Source organism: Hemibagrus wyckioides, linkage group LG23 (assembly GCF_019097595.1).
Source record: "Hemibagrus wyckioides isolate EC202008001 linkage group LG23, SWU_Hwy_1.0, whole genome shotgun sequence".
NCBI lineage: Eukaryota > Metazoa > Chordata > Actinopteri > Siluriformes > Bagridae > Hemibagrus > Hemibagrus wyckioides.
The window spans coordinates 15,268,655-15,294,378 of record NC_080732.1 but is presented as its reverse complement, the minus strand read 5'-3'; the positions used below and the strand labels follow the sequence as shown (position 1 = coordinate 15,294,378).

Genomic DNA, 25,724 nt, shown 5'->3' with positions numbered 1-25,724 from the left:
CCTATAAAGGATGTGTGACCTCTGTGTTGGTCATTCCTTATAAAGGAGTTGTGACCTCTGTATCTGTTAGTCTCAGTGAAGGAGGTGTGGCCTCTGTGTCCACCAGTCTCAATAAAGGAGGTGTGGCCTCTGTGTTTGGCAGTCCCAATAAAGGAAGTGTGGCCTCTGTGTCCATCAGTCTCAGTGAAGAAGGTGTGGCCTCTGTGTCTGTCAGTCGCAATAAAGGAGCTGTGGCCTCTGTGTCTGTTAGTCTCAGTGAAAGAGGTGTGGCCTCTGTGTCTGTCAGTCCCAATAAAGGAGGTGTGGCTTTTGTGTCTGTTAGTCTCAGTGAAGAAGGTGTGGCCTCTGTGTCTGTTAGTGAAGGAGGTGTAGCTATGCATTCCTCAAAACATGTTTTCTGTGTGCCATTTCGCAAATATACTATTTTATTAGTGTTAGATTGATAGTTTGATACTTAATTCATCCCAAAGGGAAATTTACAGGATTTTCGCATATCGCAGCTCATCATCAAGCTGGGGTCAGAGTGCAGGGTCAAGCCATGGTACGGCGCCCCTGGAGCAGGTGGGGTTAAGGGCCTTGCTCAAGGGCCCAATGATGATAGCTTGGCGGTTTGGAGGCTTGAAACCCGACCTTCTGATCACTGACTCAGCGCCTTCACCGCTGAGCCACCACGTCCCTATTAGTATTAGTATGCACCAAATCATTGTACTTTGAAATAAGTATCCCAAAGGTACCCAGATGGTCTACTATTTCTGGTAGATGTTTGAAACTGGGGATCTGAAAGTCAGCTTGCCAACATGGCGGACGAGTGTAACGTTGGTGAAACATCTCAGTATTCGAGTGTAAGAATTTAAATGTTAAGCACTAACCAAATAATTAATGGCTGTAATGTTGTATGAATGAAATGTGGAAAAACTAATCAAGGGAATGGCAAATGAAATCATACAGTATAAATTAAATGAATAACAAATAAAGCAAAGCACAGAGGAGATTGTTTACGGTGACGGTGTTCATTACATTATTACATGTCAGTATCTGTATAATCTTTTACTACACACTAAAAAGTATTTTCTTTTCATACTTATAGTGCATATTATATATAGGGGAATTTTGTGCTTAAATTCTAATACTTTCTGTTCTTATCCATGACCTTGGTTTGAGTTTTCGGTGGCACTAAATTATCTGGAGTCTCTGTTCATAATAAAAGGAAGAATTTAGAACAGTGGGCTTTTTCTTCAGACACAAAACAAAAGCCTGTAACAATAAACCCCCGTGGGAACAGACAGACCCGCCTTTAAGGGACAAAACGTGCAGGAGTAGATGAACATATCATCTTACACACACACACACACAATTCCAGACTGGTAACCCAGGAAGGCATTGATGGTGTAGTGGGTCAGTGAAGGAAGTCCTCAGCACTGTTCGCATTTATAAACAGCTTGGCTAAACACACATCTTAGCTGAATGTTCATACATATTTTATTTAGCTTGGTTTACACACAGATCATCTTAATTACAGCTAACTGAAACCTAATGCATATTAATGAGCTGAAACGGTAGATCTGAAATAGATTGAAGTGCTGCTCGTTTTAAAGCTAGAACTGATGATTGGTTACTGTCATCGTATCCCAGTGTGTACATTTTAGAGGCTTTTGTGTGTGCATCATTTCCAAAACACCTACAAGCAATTATTAGCGGGGCGACGAGATGGAAAACAGGTCAAAGTTACGGATTAAATGAACATATCAGATGGATGTGCATTATGTTCTATATGGCCAAAAGTATGTGAACACTGCAGACGTTCCCCTCACCTCTTTTGCACTCCGGATTTTTTCCAGAAATGTCCGCAGTTCCATGGTTTCAGCATAGAGTGCGCGACACACGGCCCGGTAATGATCGGGGGCATCAGCCGGGCTCGGGAGGTGCAGCGTGCACAGCTACGGGGCAAGAAGTAGCAAAACATCATCATTATTACTTTCAACTGAAAAAACTAAGAGCATCAACTTTACTAATGATGAAATCACAATCTAGTTTAAAGAACTGAACCTTTTCAGCTTGATAAAGTTCACAGGAAACCTACTGAATTTGGGATTTCCTAAACATATATATATATATATATATATATATATATATATATATATATATATATAGATATATATACATACATACATATATATATATATATATATATATATATATATATATATACACCGATCAGGCATAACATTATGACCACCTGCCTAATATTCTGTTGGTCCCCGTTTTCTTACCAAAACAGCCCTGCCCTGTGGATGCATGGACGCCACAAGATCCCTGAAGGTGTGCTGTGGAATCTAGCACCAAGATGTTAGCAGCATGATCCTTAACAGTTGCGATGTGGGGCCTCCATGGATCTGTCCAGCACATTCCACAGACGCTCGATTGGATTGAGATCTGAGGAATTTGGAGGCCAAGTCAACGCCTCAAACTGGTTGTTGTGCTCATCAAACCATTCCTGAACCATTTTTACTTTGTGGCACCTGCTGAACATTTCCATGAAAGGGTGTACATGGTTTGCAACAATGCTTGGGTAGGTGGTACGTGTCAAAATAACATCCACATGGATGGCAGGAGCCAAGGATTCCCAGCAGAACATTGCCCAAAGCATGACCCTGCCTCCGCTGGCTTGCCTTCTTCCCATAGTGCATCCTGGTGCCATGTGTTCCCCTGGTAAGCGTCGCCCTTCCTCAAACTCGCTCAAATCCTTATGCTTGCCCATTTTTCCTGCTTCTAACACAGTCTAACACAACTTCTGCCTGATATATCCCAACCACTAACGGGTGCCATAATGACGAGATGATCAGTGTCATTCACTTTATAATGTTACGGCTGATCGGTGTATTTTTTGGAAAAGTGTTTTCATTTTAATATATAGCTATCGTGTATAAATAGTAATAATATACAAATAGCATATATAATAGAATCAGTCATTCATATTGAACAACACGAGAGTGGTTCCGTTCCATTATTTAGAATCCAGGACACTGGGAGAAAATAAAGATATCAGGTACGCAGAAGTTCAGGACCCGAGTTGGCGTTCGGTTGGCGTTTGGTAGAAACGGACAGACGGTGTTTGTGAGTCACTCTCTGCTTGATCCTGGCTGCTGAACAGCCAGTTTGTGCATTTCTCACTCGATCAGCAAAACAGCACTGCACCAAGCAACCATGCAGTTTGCTTATTGCTTACACACATTCACACCGGCTCTTCAAGGGACCGGATAAATCCCTAAAGTACTGGACATTACGCTCCATAGACTCAGCAGTTTGTGTAAAGGAAGCATGGACAATGATCTATTAGTCTGAATATACACACTGCAGCTTGTTTCAATACATTTGAACAAAAATGTTAATTCGGGCAAGCTAGTGAACACATCAGGCTGTTTCAAAGGGGGAAATCGGACAGATATTGCGCAACACAAGATGCTTAATTCTGATTGGCCAATCACAGCATTTGATGTCATGTGATTACTGACTACGCAACGTAACAATCCAGAAAATCCAACTACCCTAAACTCACTTTTTGCAGTGAAACCATTCAAATTAACACCGTAACAGCACTAGCATTGATATTAGCTAGCTAGCTGAGCAACTAAATATTCTGTCATAAGATTCCTGCACTAGCCTACAGGTTACACGGGACAACTATTCAAGTCTAAAGTTATGCTGCTTTGCTAATCCTTTACATGTTCTGATGAAATATTTTCCCTAGTCAAAGCTTGTATCCTGTGGTAACATCTTAGCTATTGAGCAACCTTAGATATTTAACATGCTAGCACTCTAGTCGCGAACTAGAATTTCCACACAAATCTGTAAATGATTAAAAGAAAACAGACCACAAAGGTAATGAAATCAAGTTAATCAAGTCCCATCCATCCATCCACCCACCCATCCATCCATCCATCTATCTATTTATCCATCCATCCATCCATGCACCTACCCATCCATCCATCCATGGACCTATTCATCCATCCATCCACCTATCCATCCACTTACCTATCTATCTAAATGATTAAAAGAAAACAGACCACAAAGGTAATGAAATCAAGTTTAACCACTGTTGGATTATTTTTCATAAAAATGACCCATTCCTGTACCTTAAGAACATCGCGGTACCAGCGAATCCCACTGCCCTGGTGGAGCTCCTCTTCCTCCTCATCCTCGGTAGCTTCGTAGCCTTCGTCAGGGCAGGGGTCAGGGTTCAGCTCGGTCATGTTGGTCATGAGGTCGATTAGCTGCTCGAGCGGTGGACTGAGTTCCCTCTCCTCGTTCTCCTTCAGGCCGTAGTCCAAAGCTTTGTAGATCATAATGCCCAGAGACTCGATTACATTCTACACACACAAAAAAAAACAAACACACACTTTAGGTTTTCTAAAGGCCACTCTAAAACCACCAGTTACCGTACGTTCTTGTAAATGATTCCTCAGACCAATCCTGTGCACATAGACCGCTTGTTTCTTTATTTCCTTTAATAATTAATAATTACCTTAGCTCCTACCTACATTAAGTTCCCGTTTACTGTCTGATGTTCAAAAATGGGGAAAAATAAAGCTTCAGAATCGTATCTTGTCATATAAACATATACTTAAATGTGTATGGAGACATTAGGTAGGAAAATAAAGCTTGTATGTCGCTACACTCTATTACATGGAAGGACCACATCAACCGTCTGAACAGCCTCAGTAATAATAGATGCTTTGTCCCACATGATATCTGTCCTCCTTTGTAGCCAAGAAGGTCAAAGATGATGGACAAGTGAAGGGACAGAGGCTACGTGATGAATGAATACACTTCAATAAAAGGACCCTTGTGATATCAAGCAATCAACCATGTCCTAAAATGAGATGACTTGATAAGTACTCCGGTTAGAAAACAGCTCCTTGCAAATCATGGCTAATATTTTCACTGATGGACAATCATGGAAGATTTTAAAAACGTTTTTTAAAAAAGTTTTTGAGAAGGAGAACGTATTGCTTCCTCTGAGACAAATGATATGTGAGCTAAGATCTGAGCTGTGTTAGATACTGTGCATCAAGATTCAGTCTCCCACTGATTTGGTTAAAGAAAATGTAGCTAAGTCCATTTAAGACTTGTTTTAAATCTTGCCTCTTAATGATTTCCTAAACGATTCCCTTAAATGATTCCTTTAACAGTTTCAGTTAAACGACTCCCATAAATGATCTCATTCAGTGATATTTTAAAAAGTATATTTTGAAACAAATCAATTGCTCTATCTATCTATCTATCTATCTATCTATCTATCTATCTATCTATCTATCTATCTATCTATCTATCTATCTATCTATCCACCTATCCATCCATCCATGCACCTATCCATCCATCCATGCGCCTATCCATCCATCCATCCATCCATCCATCTATCCATGCACACATCCATCCATCCATGCACCCATCCATCCACCTATCCATGCACACATCCATCAATCCATCCATCCATCCATCCACCCACGCACCTATCCATCCATCCATCCATCCATCCATCCATGCACCTACCTATCTATCTATCTATCTATCTATCTATCTATCTATCTATCTATCTATCTATCTATCTATCTATCTATCTATCTATCTATCCATGCATGCACCGATCCATCCATCCACGCACCTTTCCATCCATCCATCCACGCACCTATCTATCTATCTATCTATCTATCTATCTATCTATCTATCTATCTATCTATCTATCTATCTATCCATGCATGCACCGATCCATCCATCCACGTATCCATCCATGCACCTTTCCATCCATCCATCCATCCATCCATCCATCCATCCATCCACCCACGCACCTATCCATCCATCCATCCATCCATCCATGCACCTATCTATCTATCTATCTATCTATCTATCTATCTATCTATCTATCTATCTATCTATCTATCTATCTATCTATCTATCTATCTATCCACCTATCCATCCATCCATGCGCCTATCCATCCATCCATCCATCCATCCATCCATGCACCCATCCATCCACCTATCCATGCACACATCCATCCATCCATCCATGCACACATCTATCTATCTATCTATCTATCTATCTATCTATCTATCTATCTATCTATCTATCTATCTATCCATCCATGCACCTATCCATCCATGCATGCACCTATCCATCCATGCATGCACCTATCCATCCATCCATCCATGCACCCATCCATCCATCCATCCATCCATCCACCCACGCACCTATCCATCCATGCACCTATCTATCTATCTATCTATCTATCTATCTATCTATCTATCTATCTATCTATCTATCTATCTATCTATCTATCTATCTATGCATGCACCGATCCATCCATCCACGTATCCATCCATCCATGCACCTTTCCATCCATCCATCCATCCATCCATCCTTCCATCCATCCACGCACTTATCTATCTATCTATCTATCTATCTATCTATCTATCTATCTATCTATCTATCTATCTATCTATCTATCTATCTATCTATCTATCTCTCTCTCTCCTAGCCTTTCGCTTTATTCCAAACCCAGGCATGACCTTATGAGCAATATGGCCGATGTGTGACTAAATGTGAATGTTTCTTAGCATCAGAAGCTGCACGCACTTGAGTCATGAAGGGTTTTGTAATTAACTGGGGATCTGAATCAGCCATGTTTGAGTGAGTGTGTGTGATGTGCATGACTCAACACGACTCCCTGTGAGAACCGCTGGAGGATAGAATACAGTGTGGGATGATATTTTTTATTTTGGGAAAAAAAATGGAAATTTCTAACCTGCACCTACCACAAAGACATACACATATCGAGTTTCTCATTACTGATTGTTACTCATTCTAACTCATGGGTAATTAATATGACAACATTTTAATTATGCATTAGGGAATTATTTAACTGGTTACGCTGTTTGAGTCTTAATTCTACGACATGAAATTCTTTCAGGCATCGATGAAAAGTGGGTCATTTTCTCCACAGGGGAGTGAACTGGACCACAGTTTCACACTGAGTGGCAGAATAAGGATAAGAAGTCCAGGAGAAGACATTCATACTGTTCTAATACGAGAGTGTGGTGTAGATATGTCCATCCAAACATTCTAGCAAAACCAACATAGCACAGATTGGACAACAAACATGTAAACTTGTATAAGTATGAGTCAAGCTGTTTGCTCAGTACTAAGACGCCTCCAAATGAACCTGTGTCCTGTATATTTTGCACACTCAGGCCTTTCGGTTTCTTCAGCTTAATCAGGGATTTGTCTGTGGCTGAGTTTGAGGTGCTTGCTGGTTAAGTGTGTGTGTGTGTGTGTGTGTGTGTGTGTGTGTGTGTGTGTAAACCTTTTGCGTGAATTCTCAAATCTTGGTCAAAAAGTGCATGATACTATCTATCTATCTATCTATCTATCCATCTGTCTATCTATCTATCTATCTGTCCGTCTATCCATCCGTCCATTTATCTATCTATCTATCTATCCACTTACTTATCTATCTATCTATCTATCCATCTATCTATCCACTTACTTATCTATCTATCTATCTATCCATCTATCTATCCACTTACTTATCTATCTATCTATCTATCTATCTATCTATCTATCCACTTACTTATCTATCTATCTATCTATCTATCTATCTATCTATCCATCCATCTATCTGTCCGTCCGTCCGTCTATCCATCTGTCTATCTATCTATCCACTTATCTATCTATCCATCTATCCACTTATCTATCTATCTATCTATCTATCTATCCATCCACTTATCTATCTATCCATCTGTCCGTCTATCCATCCGTCCATTTATCTATCTATCTATCTATCCACGTATCTATCTATCCGTCCGTCTATCCATCTGTCCATCTGTCCACCTATCTAAATGAAATGAAACAGCCTTTATTTGTCACATATACATATACATTACAGCACAGTGAAATTCTTTCTTCGCATATTGGTTGGGTTGGGGTCAGAGCGCAGGGTCAGCCATGATACGGCGCCCCTGGAGCAGAGAGGGTTAAGGGCCTTGCTCAAGGGCCCAACAGTGGCAACTTGGCGGTGCTGGGGCTTGAACCCCTGATTTTCTGGTCAACGACCCAGAGCCTTAACCACTTGAGCCACCACTGCCCCTATCTGTCTGTCTATCCGTCTATCCATCCATCCATCCATCTATCCACTATCTATCTATCTATCTATCTATCTATCTATCTATCTATCTATCTATCTATCTATCTATCTATCTATCTATCTATCTATCCACTTATCTATCCATCTATCCATCTATCCACTTATCTATCTATCCATCTATCCATCTATCCATCTATCCACTTATCTATCTATCTATCTATCTATCTATCTATCTATCTATCTATCTATCTGTCTGTCTGTCTGTCCGTCCGTCTATCCATCTGTCTATCTATCTATCTATCTATCTATCTATCTATCTATCTATCTATCTATCTATCTATCTATCTATCTATCCACTTATCTATCCATCTATCCATCTATCCACTATCTATCTATCTATCTATCTATCTATCTATCCACTTATCTATCCATCTATCCATCTATCCATCTATCCACTTATCTATCTATCCATCTATCCATCTATCCATCTATCCATCTGTCCATCTATCCACTTATCTATCTATCTATCTATCTATCTATCTATCTATCTATCTATCTATCTATCTATCTATCTATCTATCTATCTATCTATCTGTCTGTCTGTCTGTCTGTCCGTCCGTCTATCCATCTATCTATCTATCTATCTATCTATCTATCTATCTATCTATCTATCTATCTATCTATCTATCCACTTATCTATCCATCTATCCATCTATCCATCTATCCACTTATCTATCTATCCATCTATCCATCTATCCATCTATCCATCTATCCACTTATCTATCTATCTATCTATCTATCTATCTATCTATCTATCTATCTATCTGTCTGTCTGTCCGTCCGTCTATCCATCTGTCTATCTGTCTATCTATCTATCTATCTATCTATCTATCTATCTATCTATCTATCTATCTATCTATCTATCTATCTATCTATCTATCTATCTATCCACTTATCTATCCATCTATCCATCTATCCATCTATCCACTATCTATCTATCTATCTATCTATCTATCTATCTATCTATCTATCTATCTATCTATCTATCTATCTATCCACTTATCTATCCATCTATCCATCTATCCATCTATCCACTTATCTATCTATCCATCTATCCATCTATCCATCTATCCATCTATCCATCTATCCACTTATCTATCTATCTATCTATCTATCTATCTATCTATCTATCTATCTATCTATCTATCTATCTATCTGTCTGTCTGTCTGTCCGTCCGTCTATCCATCTGTCTATCTATCTATCTATCTATCTGTCTATCTATCTATCTATCTATCTATCTATCTATCTATCTATCTATCTATCTATCTATCTATCTATCTATCTATCTGTCCGTCCGTCTATCCATCTGTCTGTCTATCTATCTATCTATCTATCTATCTATCTATCTATCTATCTATCTGTCCGTCCGTCTATCCATCTGTCTGTCTATCTATCTATCTATCTATCTATCTGTCCGTCCGTCTATCCATCTGTCTGTCTATCTATCTATCTATCTCTACAGGAAATATCAGATATGTATTAAGGTGCAGGTTTAAATATTTCTATAGTAATAGCTCATAGACAGGGACTTGTATTGTGAACAATTCATATAAGACCATTAATGAACATATTTTCAACTCTGTTGTTTGTCGAAGAAAAATGGAGCTTGGTTCAGTTTCCCATCACCTTGTTAAGGTGTTCATGAAAGAGGAACTTACGCTCAGTAAAAGGACAATATGCATTTTTATTGTTGCAATAACTCAAGTGATAACAGATCTAACTTGTCTCATGGACATTCTGGAGCATTATGTCTAACAATAAACCATTAAAACGCACAATGTGATGTAAAACATCATAGCTGTGAAATCGCTGTAGTATAAGTGGGGTAACTGTACAGACTGAGTGGGTGTAGAAAAATAATTCCCTCCCATGGTCTGGAGTGTGCTATATGAGATTATTTCAGAACCTTCCTGCTTTTAGCTTGTAAGTTGACACGTTTTTCTAAAGCCATAACAGTCATAATATCGGCACATGCCCTGCAGATAATATATAACTAACAGCCCGCACTGTACATCTGAGAGCGGCGCAGCTGTGTAGTCTGTTAGGGAGCTGAATTAATCAATACACATCAAGACCACATTTTCCCGCAATTAGGCACTTTCGCTCCTCCGTGACCGTCATCAACCGTAAGCCTCGGTGTGACATAAAGGCCAAGGCCACTTGATTTGCAAATGATAAGATTTCTGTTGGCTGATAAGAGTAGATATCTCTGACTGGGCTGTAAATGTCACCAGCTGGAGATCTTCCAAGTCACAGCAGGATCATTTCCCCTCACAATGACCTGCTGAGGGCTATGATGAAATATTTGAGGAAATAGCTTTAATGATAAACGTATAGTTAGGACACAAACTAGAAATGCGTCAACTTCCTTCTGAACCTTATTCTAATATTTGGTCGTAAATTTTTACAACTGCATGTGCATTAAAATCGAGTTATACTGCATGTTTATTGGGTGCTAAGTTTGGAGGGACGAGTCCTTTGACCTTTAGCCCCGCCCACTCGCCTACTCAACTCGAGGAAACCCTGGGTATGTAGAAACAGATCTCCCTCTGTCTCTCCAGTGTATGTTACATTAACCTCTTTAGCTGAAACATGATTATCATAAATAACCTCTTTAAAATGTGAGGAATGCACCGATAATCTATTGCATAATTTACCAGAATTACACATGACGCATTATTATATAATAAGCACTTCTACTATGGATCCCCGTGTGGGCAGGATTCTGTGCTCTAATCTTATTTTACGCAAATTGGAAAAGGACAATCCTATAAAAATATACAAAACAGACAGAAAACATCAGTCTGAATGAAGACGGTATTTAAAATAAGACACTTCTGAGGTTTAGTTATTGTGAAAATTGCTGAATAAACAGGAATAACTGATCATGATATAAGAATGAATGCAGAAACACCGATTATGACCTTTTGGAAATGTGCATTTGCATCACATATGTGTTGGTTCCACTTTTGCTGCCAAAACAGCCCTGACCCGTCCTGCACTGTGTATTCCGACACCTTTCTATCAGAACCAGCATTAACTTCTTCAGCAGTTTGAGCAACAGTAGCTCGTCTGTTGGATCGGATCACATGGTCCAGCCTTCGCTCCCCACATGAATCAATGAGCCTTGACCGGCCATGACCCTGTCGCCGGTTCACCACTGTTTCTTCCTTGGACCACTTTTGATAGATACTGACCACTGCAGACCGGGAACACCCCACAAGAGCTGCAGTTTTGGAGATGCTCTGATCCAGTGGTCTAGCCGTCACAATTTGGCCCTTCGTCAAACACTTGTCCATTTTTCCTGCTTCTAACGCATAGGACAAAATGTTCTCGACATCTCCTCAACAAAATACCTTCTGATAGTATGTCTAATTTTCTCCAACTTAAGATGGCACATGACTTCCCTTATCCAGTGGCAATGTGTCTGTAGAATAGGGTCCTTCCATTTAAACAGCATCAGTTTCCTAGCCAAAAAGAGAACTGAAGGCCAACATACCAATTTCTTTTTTGTCGAAAAGGGTGTTTACCGGGACCATAGCAAACAATGCAATAAAATGATGGGTTGGGATGGTCCACTACCGCTCCAAATACCCTAGAAAAGGTCTCAAAAAAATATGAAAGCCTTGGACATGTCCAAAACATGTAACAAGAGCCTGCCTACATGGTTCTGCCTACTTAATCTTAGAAAGTCTGATCTTAGACCAGTGCAGACAATGAACAATTTTGATTTGTATTACAGCTAAGTCTTGAATCAACTTGAATTTAAACCCAACATTTGGTATTATATTAAATATGATAACCTAATACCCTAAAAAGCCGGTGTAATAATATTAAAAAACCATTTAAAAAATTACAGTCTCACGGATATGAATCTGACTTCTGATTCTCTGTAAAACACCAACTTTCTCTCAATGGTCAAAAATACAGTCTACACAGGCAGTCTACTGAATCATAAACACAGAGAGGAACGGACAGCTTCACTCACCGTAACCACAGCGGACGCCGAGTGCTCTTTCCCTGCAGGGAGAAATAAAAGAAGGAAGGTCAGGGTTGGTACGAGGAGAAGAGCACGATAAAGCAAATCGGGCATGCAGCTACTCTGTACTGTATTATACTGTATTCTTAATAAGGCAGATTTTCCAGGTTTTACTTGAATCTTTCTGACATAAGCAAACTTTGCAGTTTCTAAGTAATATGGCATTTTTAACGCTGTGCTGTTTAAAGCGGCTATGACAAATGTGATGGCAACTTGTTTTCTAGATGTTTTGCAATGTTAATGTAACCATAAACAGATTAAAAAAAAGTGTTGTTCTTTAATAAACATTTCTATGGTATAAATTGAGGTGTATGATGTACGGACCTTTCACTCTCTTTCATTAAATTAATAGATGTAGCAAAAAAGTTTCTCAAAAATTTCCAATTTCCAAAAGTTACATACTGCTGCTTTAAATGATAACGTACGAATCAATTAGTGATGGAGCTGAATCAGGGATGTTAGAGCAAGAAAACACCAATATGTGTTCTGAGTATATCTGTGGAATCAGTCCCCTGACAAAAGAAGTGAAAGCAAGCAAAGTTGCTTAAAATCTGATTAATTAAACGGCTAATATACATCGATCAGGCATAACATTATGAGCACTGAGAGGTGAAGTGAATAACACTGATGATCTCCTCATCATGGCACCTGTTAGTGGGTGGGATATATTAGGCAGCAATTTGTCCTCAAAGTTGATGCGTTAGAAGCAGGAAAAATGGACAAGGGCCAAGTTGTGATGGCTAGACCTCTGGATCAGAGCATCTCCAAAACTGCAGCTCTTGTGTGGTGTTCCCAGACTGCAGTGGTCAGTATCTATCGAAAGTGGGGAACCGGCGACAGGGTCATGGGCGGTCAAGGCTCATTGATTCACGTGAGGAGCGAAGGCTGGCCCGTGTGATCCGATCCAACAGACGAGCTACTGTTGCTCAGATTGCTGAAGAAGTTAATGCTGGTTCTGATAGAAAGGTGTCAGAATACACAGTGCAGGACGGGTCAGGGCTGTTTTGGCAGCAAAAGTGGGGCCAAGACATTATTAGGGAGGTGGTCATAATGTTATGCCTGATCAGTGTAATGTATAATACAAGAGGCCAAACATAAGACAGTTCCCAGGAAAAAGCACTGAAAGCAACTCTGATCACTGAAGTGAATAATGTGAATCTTATGTTTTCCAAAAACAAGTTTCTGGTCTGCAAACTGCTATAAGGGCACGTGCTTTTAGAATATTTTAAGCTATTTGTTCTTTAAATACTCCTACAAATTGTGACTAGCTCCTATGTGTGTTCGAGTGTGTAAAGATATCAGACACACCCAAACATCCTATAATGAGTCACAGCTCGGTGATCTTGCTTAAGGCAGGCGTGACTTTAACCGAAAGTATGTCAACTAAGTAAACAATGTGAATACACACCTAACTCACTAGGTATAATGGTTTTCATGTGTGTGCGTGTGTGTGTGTGTGTTTTAGGGGATAAACAGTAATTACTTAATTTAAGTAATTAAATATTTTTGTATGTTTGTCTAATGTACTTAATATGTTAATATAAAATATATTCATATACAAGATCCTAAACCAAATCCATGCTGAGATCCAATTTATGTCACACCTGAGAGCGAGATTTTTGAGAAAGTTCAGCATATTATTTGAGTATTGCAGATAAATCAAAATGTCAGGAGTGGTATTTGAAGAAGGATAGACAAGGCTTAGTCTGCATGTAAATGCCAGAAAGGTCTGTCAGAAACTAGAACTTTTGACTTCTGTCCAGAAACTTAATGCTGAAGGCTGAAAAAAAGAAAACTGAGGAATTATATGAATACATGTAGCATGGAGAAATAGAAAGGCTGATGAGGGAACTCTATAGCTTCTATAAGGAGCTATAAAGAAAGTATAAGGTGTAGTTCTATAATACAGTGGCCGGGAAGTGCAAAACAAAATAACAAAACCGAAAATTTGTTATTGTGTTTTCTGGATTTCTTATTGTGTTATTTATTTATTTATTATTGTGTTTTCTGGATTTGTTATTGTGTTTTTTTTTTTTTATTATTATTGAGTTTTCTGGATTTGTTATTGTGTTTTTTTTATTTATTATTGAGTTTTCTGGATTTGTTTTTGTGTTTTTTTAATTTGTTATTGTGTTTTTTATTGATTATTGCGTTTTCTGGATTTGTTATTGTGGGTTTTTTTTATTTATTATTGAGTTTTCTGGATTTGTTATTGTGGTTTTTTAATTTGTTATTGTGGGTTTTTTTTATTGATTATTGCGGTTTCTGGATTTGTTATTGTGGGTTTTTTTTATTTATTATTGAGTTTTCTGGATTTGTTATTGTGGTTTTTTAATTTGTTATTGTGGGTTTTTTTTATTGATTATTGCGGTTTCTGGATTTGTTATTGTGGGTTTTTTTTATTTATTTATTATTGAGTTTTCTGGATTTGTTATTGTGGTTTTTTAATTTGTTATTGTGGGTTTTTTTTATTGATTATTGCGGTTTCTGGATTTGTTATTGTGGGTTTTTTTTATTTATTATTGAGTTTTCTGGATTTGTTATTGTGGTTTTTTAATTTGTTATTGTGGTTTTTTTTTATTGATTATTGCGGTTTCTGGATTTGTTATTGTGGGTTTTTTTTATTTATTATTGAGTTTTCTGGATTTGTTATTGTGGTTTTTTAATTTGTTATTGTGGTTTTTTTTTATTGATTATTGCGGTTTCTGGATTTGTTATTGTGGGTTTTTTTTATTTATTTATTATTGAGTTTTCTGGATTTGTTATTGTGGTTTTTTAATTTGTTATTGTGGGTTTTTTTTATTTATTATTGAGTTCTCTGGATTTGTTATTGTGGTTTTTTAATTTGTTATTGTGGGTTTTTTTTATTGATTATTGCGGTTTCTGGATTTGTTATTGTGGGTTTTTTTTATTTACTTATTATTGAGTTTTCTGGATTTGTTATTGTGTTTTTTTTTTTATTTGTTATTGTGTTTTCTGATTTTTATTTTGTTTCCGGATTTGTTATTGTTCTTTTATTTGTTATTGTGTTTTTTGGGTTTGTTATTGTGTTTACTGATTTATTATTCTGTTTGTTTTATTAGTTATTGTGTTTTCAGAATTTTTGTTTTGTTTTTTGTGTTTTTTGGATTTGTTATTGTCTCTTTTTTATTAATCATTTTTTTAAAAAATGATTATTATTTTCATATAACAGTTTCATATAAACACACTGTCGTTTATTATTGCTTATACATGTGTTTATTGACGGATTATACAAAGCGTGTCCGTGATACAAGCGTGAACGAGCTGTTACTATGGAAACGATAAGGCATTAGCTCGAGAGCATTCCCTTGCAGCTCGATCGCAGAAACCGCGTTGTGACCAATCAGAATCGAGAACCGAGCACCGCTGCGCTATAAAAATATTCAGCTGTTAAAAACAAGCCTCTTGCGTCACATCTGCGCGCAGCGGCTCGGGGGGTTCAAAATAAAACAGTAAGACACACAGTCACGCTAACACGCTGAAGCTTTAGCGCCAGATTAAATGATTTCCTTTAGACATGGATATTTTTGAAATGGCCCCAGGTTATTAATGCATACAAGTTGGAGCCAATTCCCAAGTCAAAACAATTCTTAAACACTCAAGTCAGCCCTGACTCCTACGTGGCACTGCACTTTAGATATCTGGCCTATATTGATAGCACTCATATTACACAATAAGGCGTCCATTAGATATCAAATAAAATGATGGATTGTGCTTCAGGGTGTCCAGCTTGCTTTATCAGACTCGACCAGCATTTATATAAACATTTCAGATAGATAGTTAAAGCATTTTTGCTGCATAAACATATACTCCGTATTCATGCACGCGAATCTGAATTGTTAAATCAAAAAATCTGGGCTAGTTTGTTGATGATGATGATGATGGATGATGTGATGGTATTTACCTGAAGATCTCTGTATCCTAACAGCGCCGTCTTTATGGATTCTGACATCTCCTGGTCCTCTGACAACCCTGTTCTGATCCGGACCGGATAAATCCCGACAGCACTGATAACACACCGCCCATGCCTGCTCCTCGTTGATCGGCTGGTCGTACAGCGTTAGAATCTCCTCCAGCGAGAGATCATCTCCGTCTCCATCCGAATCCTCCTTCTCCATGGCGTGAGCCACAGGACCCGCGGCATCCATCAGCTGCTCCGCTCGCCTCTCACACATCCTCCGCTCATTTTATCCGTCATTCACACATCCTCCCGGCATCCCATCATAAGTGAGAGAGAGAGAGAGAGAGAGAGAGAGAGAGAGAGAGAGAGAGAGAGAAACACCACTGGCAGAGGAACACGCAGATCCCTACTGTTACCTGAACGCACTCGTTCCTAACCAATCTGGTCGATTTGCACTGCGCATGCGTAGGGTCCTCCACAGTTTACGACGCCGCCCGAGCTGTACTGCGCATGCGTTTCATTTTACATTTCGATTGCGTTAAGGTGTCCACTGTGGGTTTTCTTGAGGTCTTGTTCGTTTTTAAACCAATTAAACACTAATTGTGTTCTTTTCTTATAAAACAGTGGTCATTTTTTTGTGCATATATTAAACAGTTGCCCTCCTCAGTCCAAATCCCTCTCACAGTCTTAGTTATATTTACTGATTTAAAGGAAAAGTCCACCCTGAAACACGTTAAATATGCTTATACTAAGATATTTGTCCTGTGTTCAGTGATTCTGGTGCTAATTTGGTGGAAAATGCTGTTATTCCTGTGTGAAGTTAGGGGTTGTGTGCATTGCTGATGTCACAGCGAGACACTGGTATTGTTATCACAGATACAATGGGGTTTTACAGAAGGAAAAAGGGACATACTCGAACATACGTGATAAAAATCGGGTTTTCATTAGCACCAAAACCAAACGAAGATCCATTTTTTTGAGGACCTGCTTTATGACAGATCCACAGGATGACCTTCCTACCAGTGGCCATCAAACTCTTGAATACATTTTGTATAAGGCATAACCTTATGACCACCTGCCTAATATTGTGTTGGTCCCCCTTTCTGCTGCCAAAACAGCCCTGACCCGTCCTGCACTGTGTATTCTGACACCTTTCTATCAGAACCAGCATTAACATCTCCAGCAATCTGAACAACAGTAGCTCGTCTGTTGGATCGGACCACACAGACTTCACTCCCCACATGCATCAATGAGCCTTGGCCGCCCATGACCCTGTCGCCGGTTCACCACTGTTCCTTCCTTGGACCACTGCAGACCACACAAGAGCTGCAGTTTTGGAGATGCTCTGATCCAGTGGTCTAGCCATCACAATTTAGCCCTTTGTCAAACTCGCTCAAATCCTTACACTTGTCCATTTTTCCTGCTTCTAACACATTTCTAACACTTTGAGGACAAAATGTTCAGTTATATATCCCACCCACTAACAGGTGCCATGATGAGAAGATAATCAGTCTTATTCACTTTACCTGTCAGTGCTCATAATGTTATGGCTGATCAGTGTATTTAGATTATTTCATTTATTTTTCATTTATATTTATTTTTCTTTTAGTCCTATCTAATCGAACTGTCCTCTATAGAGACCCTAGCCCTCAAAAGACTTCAGATACCTTTTTTTTTTTTTTAATTTTTGTCTAAAACTGCAAACTACATAAACAGAATGTAACAGTAATACACAGGTGGAGTACTATTTGCACAACCAACTTGGCAGTAGTATGTGGTTTGGGACATAGACATTGAGTTTAATGAGTGATGAATCACTGTAGATTTAGGTGGGGACGCTGGGTTATGATGTTTGCACTACGTATTATAGAATACATACAAGTGAGTTGAGTATTTTGTATTCCCTTTAGGATATGTTGAAAAAGACCTACTCTCTCTCTTTCTCTCTCTCTCTCTCTGTCTGTCTGTCTTTCTCTGCCCAGCTATACATCCTACTCCCGAGCTCCCAGTGTTCTGAGTTCCCAGCACGACCACTTCTTTTTTCCGGACCTGCCTGATCCATCCAGATGCTCTACCTCTGGTTGGAGTCTTGTCATTTGGTGGTGCTCACTACTGCTGGGGATAGGTCTGAATGCACAACATGTGACCCAGGGGACTGCTGTGGATTTGACCACTTGGAGACTATCTCACCATCTTTAAACTGCCTTTTGCATCAGTCAACTTTCAGCAGGAAGGAATTAGTGTGAAGTCTATAACGAACTCAGTAGCTACACTGACCTATTAGTTCCTCATGAGCTCTTATTGCTGTTGCAGAAAGAACATTATTAACATTTACATTTTTTACTGTCCAGTGTCACCCAAATGAGGATGAGGTTCCCATCTGAGCCCGGTTCCCTCTCAAGGTTTCTAGGCTTGCTCATTAGGGATAAACTTAACTTTAAACTTTATCATTTTTTTTCAATGTTTCTATACTTCTGTAAAGCTGCTTTGAGACAATGACCATTGTTAAAAGCGCTATACATTTTAATTGAATTGAATTGAATTGAAATGATTACACATCCTTTACTTCCTACCTGCGCAGGTATTTAAAATATAAAATAATTACAATATATGGATTTCCGTACTTAAACCAAAATTAATTTTAAAACTCCAATTTAATTATTTTATATGTTTATGTTTGACTTTTGCATCTGATTTCGGATCCTAATTCAAATACACTGATCAGCTATAACATTATGACCAGTGAGAGGTGAAGTGAATAACTCCTCATCATGGCACCTGTTAGTGGGTGGGATATATTAGGCAGCAAGTGAACATTTTGTCCTCAAAGTTGATGTGTTAGAAGGAGGAAAAATGGACAAGCGTAAGGATTTGAGCGAGTTTGACGAAGGGTCAAATTGTGATGGCTAGACCACTGGATCAGAGCATCTCCAAAACTGCAGCTCTTGTGGGGTGTCTGCAGTGGTCAGTATCTATCAAAAGTGGTCCAAGGAAGGAACAGTGGTGAACCATCGACAGGGTCATGGGTGTCCAAGGCTCATTGATGCACGTGGGGAGAGAAGGCTGGCCCGTGTGACCCGATCCAACAGACCCATCATGCACTGTGATGTTACATGTTCATGCACTGTACATGTACTGTACTGTTGCTCAAATTGCTGAAGAAGTTAATGCTGGTTCTGATAGAAAGGTGTCAGAATACACAGTGCATGATGGGTCAGGGCTGTTTTGTCAGCAAGAAGGGGGACCAACACAATATTAGGCGGGTGGTCATAATGTTATGCCTGATCGGTGTAAGTAGGCGGTTGTGAAATGCGCATGCGCCTTGCCGGCAGTTTGAAACTATGGCGGCGGAGTGTTTATCAATAACAGAGCGGTGGATACGGGAAAGGCTAAATCTTCAGCACCAGTGTTTAGGTGAGTGTGTTTTAAATGACATGATATACATCTTTTGAATGTCAAAAAAAACATTTTACAAGGACATTTATAATAGACCGGCACTTTATAAAATGACGTGAAGGCTATTCTGGTAGCTTAGCGTGTTTTGCTAATTTTCGAACTTTTTGTGACCCATCGGACCTCAGCGGATGTGAGATCACTGCGCCTGCCGGGAACATATGAAACTGGGAAAATAGGAAACTTGGGAATTTCCCTCAAGAACTTTGTTCGCTTGAAAAGTCTGGACCTTTCTCATAACGCTCTGGTTTCTGTAGAGGTGAGTTTCCTAACTGGTTTTTCTAATATTTAATAGTGGTGCTTATTGTTTTGTTTTCCCTAAAGGATGTGTTTATCAGACCTTTATGGAAGGAGTCTCCAGTGTCAGTGCTTGGTAACGGTATAAGTTTTCCAGGATGGGAATTATCTTCAGGATAGATGCTTTCAGAGACTGCTTCAGATAAATATAAATGAAATAATCTATATACACTGACCAGGCATAACATTATGACCACCTGACTAATATTGTGTTGGTCCCCCTTTTGCAGCCAAAACAGCCCTGACCCGAGTATTTGGACACCTTTCGATCAGAACCAGCATTAACTTCTTCAGCAATCTGAGCAAGAGTATCTCGTCTGTTAGATCGGATCACACGGGCCAGCCTTCACTCCCCACATGCATCAGTGAGCCTTGGCTGTCCATGACCCTGTCGCTGGTTCACCACTGTGCCTTCCTTGGACCACTTTTGATAGATACTGACCACTGCAGATGCTCTGATCCAGTGGTCTAGCCATCACAATCTGGCCCTTCATCAAACTCGCTCAAATCCTTACGCTTGTCCATTTTTCCTTCTTCTAACACATCAACTTTGAGGACAAAATGTTCACTTGCTGCCTAATATATCCCACCCACTAACAGGTGCCATGATGAGGAGATCATCAGTCTTATTCACTTCACCTGTCAGTGCTCATAATGTTATGCTTGATCGATGTAGCACATAATATATTCTGGTGAGGGTATGACAGTTTAGGTGTCATCTGCTATGAATTAAAATATATAATTGTTCATAAATTTCTGTGTAATAAAAGAAATAAAACATCTTTAGGACATTCGGGTCACTTTAGTATCTCCTTGTTGCCTCGCATAACATTTTCCCATTGTTGATTATTTTCCTAGAACAGTATGTACTATCATGGACAATATTTTCCTTTTTTTTCCAGCAGTGAGCATGATGTTCATATATTTTAAATAAAGATAATTCTATACAGTGTGTAATTTAATTCCTGTTTTCCAGGGCATCCTGCATTTAAAGTCGCTCGAGAACTTGAATCTGTACTACAACAGAATCTCCTCTTTTCAGGACGTCTTGTCTTTACGCAGCCTTCAAAATCTAAAGGAGCTGGATCTGAGGTTGAACCCTGTTGTGAAAAAACATCCCTATTACCGCCTGTACTTAGTTCAGGCAATCTCCAAGCTTCGTAAACTTGGTATAATGTTTGTTTTCTCGGTACACTAGACACTAGGGTTGGTGTTGGATATACAGTAGGTACACTTCTAGTTATTTGTTTTGTTCTTATCTTGACAGACGACTGTGTCGTGAGAGACAGAGAGAGAAAAGCGGCTCTCATGCACTTCTCTACAGAGTCGGGGGTTGAGTCCTGTGACAAGTCTCCAGTTTCAATAATGGAGATGAGGAATAGGTGATTATGTCGTTATGTTTTTTTACTACTAGGTGTGTAGAGATGTTCACATGAGTTGTTTAGATAAAGTCCATTTCTACCCATGCAACTCTGTATTAACCAAAAGGGGGTGTGGCCTCTTTGCCTTATATACACTATATTGCCAAATGTTTTGGGACACCCCTCCAAATTATTGAGTTCAGGGGTTGGGCTCGGCCCCTTAGTTCCAGTGAAAGGAACTTGTAATGCTTCAGCTTCATACCAAGACATTTTGGACAATTTCATGCTCCCAACTTTGTGGGAACAGTTTGGGGATGACCCCTTCCTGTTCCAACATGACTGCACACCAGTGCACAAAGCAAGACATGGATGAGCAAGTTTGATGTGGAGGAACTTGACTGGCCTGCACAGAGTCCTGAACTCAACCCCATAGAACACCTTTGGGATGAATTAGAGCGGAGACTGTGAGATAGGCCAAAACTAGAACGTTTGCCTTTACATGCACATGAATGTAATATGGAGTTGTCCCGCCCTTTGCAGCTATAACAGCTTCAACTCTTCTGGGAAGGCTTTCCACAAGGTTTAGGAGTGTGTTTATGGGTCTGGCTCGCAGTCTTCGCTCTAATTCATCCCAAAGGCGTTCTATCAGGTTGAGGTGCAGGCCAGTCAAGTCCCTCTGACATCAAACTCGCTTATCCATGTCTTTATGGATGCTACAAACTAGCAGAAATAATAAAACCCCATAAATGATGACATTATTGTTTTCCTATAAATTGTTTTCTTCACAGAAACCGCAATCCCAGAATTGCCTCGGTGAACAAGTTGATGATGTCCAAGCTCATGCTCCAAGAAGGTAACGAGGAAACGGTGCTGAATCGCAACTTTGATGGGGAAAAGAGATATCTGACGCATGAAGCTCACATTGAAGAGTACAGCAAACCAGAGTCTACTCATTTACAAGGTAGCCTTAGTGACCTCAGTGTAAATACCTCATAGAAAATGCTAACAGTGAGCTGTTATCACGTGTCTCTAACTGCTCATTCACTGTCATTTCTAGTTTTGCAGATGCTTCACATGATCTGCCATATTTAAAGGGAAAAATATTTCATATTAAATATTATTTTGATGCGGCTTTCCATTCTTTTTCAGGCCATCCCTCTGAAATTCTAAATCTTCTCAATGGTTATGATTCAGGATTACTGTCTTCAGAGAAACAGGTGAGTCTCATTATAATTATATGATTATTAAATATTTTGTGTTTAATAATTTAAGTCATTCATTCATTCCTCCATTCAGGAACTTCAATCCCAACTTAGAAAATGTCCTAAAGCTGGTGAGTGTAAATCATACTCTATTTTAAAAGTCTGTGGGTCCACAAGAGGGCGCTATTTCTCCTCCTCTGTCAGAAAACTCTTTGGCTCTAAAATAGAAGCGTCTCTAGACAACACTTTCTTCCTCATATAACACTGAAACAGAAATGTACCGTCTTGTACAGCGTCTTAACTAGAAGTAAATGTTAATTGATACTTATGCAACCGACAGAGACGCGCCACCCTGAAGGGCTGGGTCCCAGGAAAGATGCTCCCAGAGTCACCTTTGTTGAACCGTCTGTAAAAAGACACACTTCTAGTAACCTCACACCCATCCGAACACAGGCAGAAAGCTATTTCATGCCACATCCCAGCAACAAAAATGCTTCCTCACAAGGTATTAAGTTTGTTATTGGTTCGTCAGAGTCAATTTTGTATGAATAATATTTTAATCATTTGTCTGTTGGTAGAAATTTCAAGTGAACCAGAACAACTGAAAACCTTTTAGACATTTTAAGTAATTTATTATGTAAAAACTCAATTCAGCCCATTTCTCGGAAGCAGAAAAGTAAATCCGTGTCTACTCTTGGTGATTTTATTTCTATAATTAGGATCATTATATCGCATGGGACACATTTCTAACCCACATTATGTACAATGTTAATGTTAATTACTTTCACATAATAATGTCTTGAAGGAAATGATCATCGAGCCTGTTTGTTAAAAGATTTCTCGGAGAGGAAACTCCACCCTCCTAGACTAACATACCGAAGCTCTGATGATGGAGAACCAAAAGGATGTTCGCATGCACCTGAGAGAGCCAGAAAACCCTGCAAGGTGAGAGAGCAGTTATTAACCATTAACACTGTATTGCCAAAAGTTTTGGGACGTCTGCCTTTACATGCACATGAATGTAATATGGAGATGACCCGATCTTTGCAGCTATAACAGCTTCAACTCTTCTGGGAAGGCTTTCCACAAGGTTTAGGAGTGTGTTTATGGGAATTTTTGACCATTCCTCTAGAAGTGCATTTGTGAGGTCAGGCACTGATGTTGGACGAGAAGGTCTAGCTCCAATTCTCCGCTCTAATTCATCCCAAAGGTGTTCTATCAGGTTGAGGTCAGGACTCTGTGAAGTTCCTCCACACCAAACTCCCTCATCCATGTCTTTATGGACCTTGCTTTGTGCACTGGTGTGCAGTCATGTTGGAACAGGAAGGGGTCATCCCCAAACTGTTCCCACAGAGTTGGGAGCATGAAATTGTCCAAAATGTCTTGGTATGAAGCTGAAGCATTAAGAGTTCCTTTCACTGGAACTAAGGGGCCGAACCCAGCTCCTGAATTCAATGATTTGGAGGGGTGTCCCAAAACTTTTGGCAATATAGTGTATGTGGACTGCTTTCAGTTATGTAAATGATCTAAATGTTATCTAAAATCCGTTAATGGCACCTTTAATAACCTGTAACACTCTTGTGTTCAGGGAGCGTATAGGAAACCCATGGAGCTGCTTCTCAGTTTGGTGGATGAGTACTGGTCTGGCGAGATGAAGGACCACAACACTAAACACTTTTTCAGTGAGTGAAAAATCCTCCTTTTGTATTTTTCTGTCACTAATGATGCCACAGAGAGAAACACGCAAACACAATGCTTAAGGAATCTGACTTCTAAGTTATAGTATTTGGGCTTCGGTGATGCAGAGACTTCCAGATCCGTTTAATCATCATAACCAGATACGTGCTGCTATGAAACAATCAAATCTGTACACCACAGCATGTGGAGCCATTTGAGAGAGACTAGGCAAGATAATTAAGCACATACCTGTTGTTTCTGTGGTTTGTTTGTGGCAGTGCATGCTGTGCGGATCCTCTGTATGATGGAACAGGAGGTTACTAACGGGGAAAGCGAGATGGCTGCTCTGAGGGAGAAGGTCCAAACCCTGAGACACCAGCAAGACTTACAGGAGACAGAACATCAGTCAGAGATGCTGATGCTTTCGGAGCAGCTGAAGCAGGCACACGGTAACATCGTAAGTCTCTGCCAGTGATTCGAAATCATAGTAAAGTTGATTCAGAATCAATTCAATGCATTTCAGTTTTGTGTCCTGTTCAAAGAGTGATTCTTTGGAACAGGTTGGTTAATGATACACTGGCCAGGCATAACATTATGACCACCTGCCTAATATTGTGTTGGTCCCCCTTTTGCTGCCTAAACAGCCCTGACCCGTCTTGCACTGTGTATTCTGACAGCTTTCTATCAGAACCATCATTAACTTCTTCAGCAATTTGACCAACAGTTGCTCATCTGTTGGATCAGATCACACGGGCCAGTTAATGAGCCTTGGCCGACCATGACCCTGTCCCTGGTTCACCACTGTTCCTTCCTTGGACCACTTTTGATAGATACTGACCACTGCAGACCGGGAACACCCCACAAGAGCTGCAGTTTTGGAGATGCTCTGATCCAGTGGTCTAGCCATCACAATTTGGCCCTTCATCAAACTCGCTCGAATCCTTACTCTTGTCCATTTTTCCTGCTTCTAACACATCAACTTTGAGGACAAAATGTTCACATGCTGCCTAATATCTCCCACCCACTAACAGGTGCCATGATGAGGAGATCATCAGAGTTAGTCACGTCACCTGTCAGTGGTCATAATGTTATGCCTGATCGGTGTATTGTCTTATACGTAAAATTTAAGTGTGTGTCATTTTTCAACAGGAGCATCTTCATCAGGAGTTGAGGAATGTTTTGGAGGAGAACGTTTCTTTGCAGAAACAGCTGATCAGATTAGAGCAGCAGCTCCTCTCTGATAAGCTGAGGGACATGCCACTTTAACACTTTACACTGAGGTGATTGCATAAGGTTAACCAGCTACTCAGAACACACTTATATTATCTTGTATAGATCAGAACAAGAAAAACAAAAAGCATAAATTCCTTAAAATGTGTACTAGACTATATTTCTGTAGAACTGCAAGAATTTAGTTTAGCCGGACCCTGTCCAGATGTGGACAAACCCTATATCAGTCGTCTTTCTAGGACAAGGCTTGTTTCATCCACCATAAAGGACGCAAAAACAAATCATCTCTTATTGTAAGGTGTGGGGGATTATATAAATTTATAAAAGCCGTATTTAATCTTTAA

General features: G+C 39.6%; 2 protein-coding genes across 5 annotated transcripts in view; one reads left to right on the top strand and one right to left on the bottom strand.

Moving 5' to 3' along the window:
* spire1b (spire-type actin nucleation factor 1b) overlaps positions 1 to 16,604 on the bottom strand; it is a 28,884-nt gene extending 12,280 nt beyond the window's left edge. For both annotated transcript variants that reach the window (XM_058376913.1, XM_058376914.1), the window contains exons 1-4: positions 16,164 to 16,604; positions 12,188 to 12,219; positions 4,134 to 4,367; positions 1,812 to 1,937 (exon numbers count right to left, since the gene is read on the bottom strand). In XM_058376913.1, the coding sequence (XP_058232896.1) occupies positions 1,812 to 1,937; positions 4,134 to 4,367; positions 12,188 to 12,219; positions 16,164 to 16,434 (663 nt within the window). In that variant the 5' untranslated portion in view covers positions 16,435 to 16,604. The remainder of the gene's footprint in view (positions 1 to 1,811; positions 1,938 to 4,133; positions 4,368 to 12,187; positions 12,220 to 16,163) is intronic.
* A 2,858-nt stretch (positions 16,605 to 19,462) lies between these two features.
* Positions 19,463 to 25,720, top strand: cep72 (centrosomal protein 72). Of its 3 annotated transcripts, none has more exons than XM_058376623.1 (12): positions 19,463 to 19,574; positions 19,742 to 19,872; positions 20,953 to 21,079; positions 21,178 to 21,292; positions 22,060 to 22,232; positions 22,421 to 22,488; positions 22,568 to 22,604; positions 22,814 to 22,978; positions 23,279 to 23,418; positions 24,062 to 24,155; positions 24,429 to 24,607; positions 25,300 to 25,720. In XM_058376623.1, the coding sequence occupies exons 1-12, from the start codon at positions 19,502 to 19,504 to the stop codon at positions 25,414 to 25,416; spliced, it is 1,419 nt and encodes a 472-aa protein (XP_058232606.1). In that variant the 5' UTR covers positions 19,463 to 19,501; the 3' UTR covers positions 25,417 to 25,720. The 3 variants fall into 3 exon arrangements, with proteins under 3 accessions (XP_058232606.1, XP_058232605.1, XP_058232604.1); XM_058376622.1 differs by having other exon boundaries at positions 20,887 to 21,079; positions 23,309 to 23,418; XM_058376621.1 differs by having other exon boundaries at positions 20,887 to 21,079.
* Positions 25,721 to 25,724: the final 4 nt, after the last annotated feature.

Coding starts and splice junctions, on each gene's coding strand:
- cep72 (XM_058376621.1), top strand. CDS start 19,502: ATGGCGGCGGAGTGTTTATCAATAACAGAGCGGTGGATACGGGAAAGG. Junction 22,979..23,278: donor CAAAAATGCTTCCTCACAAG/GTATTAAGTTTG, acceptor AATGTCTTGAAG/GAAATGATCATCGAGCCTGT. Junction 24,156..24,428: donor CAACACTAAACACTTTTTCA/GTGAGTGAAAAA, acceptor TGTTTGTGGCAG/TGCATGCTGTGCGGATCCTC.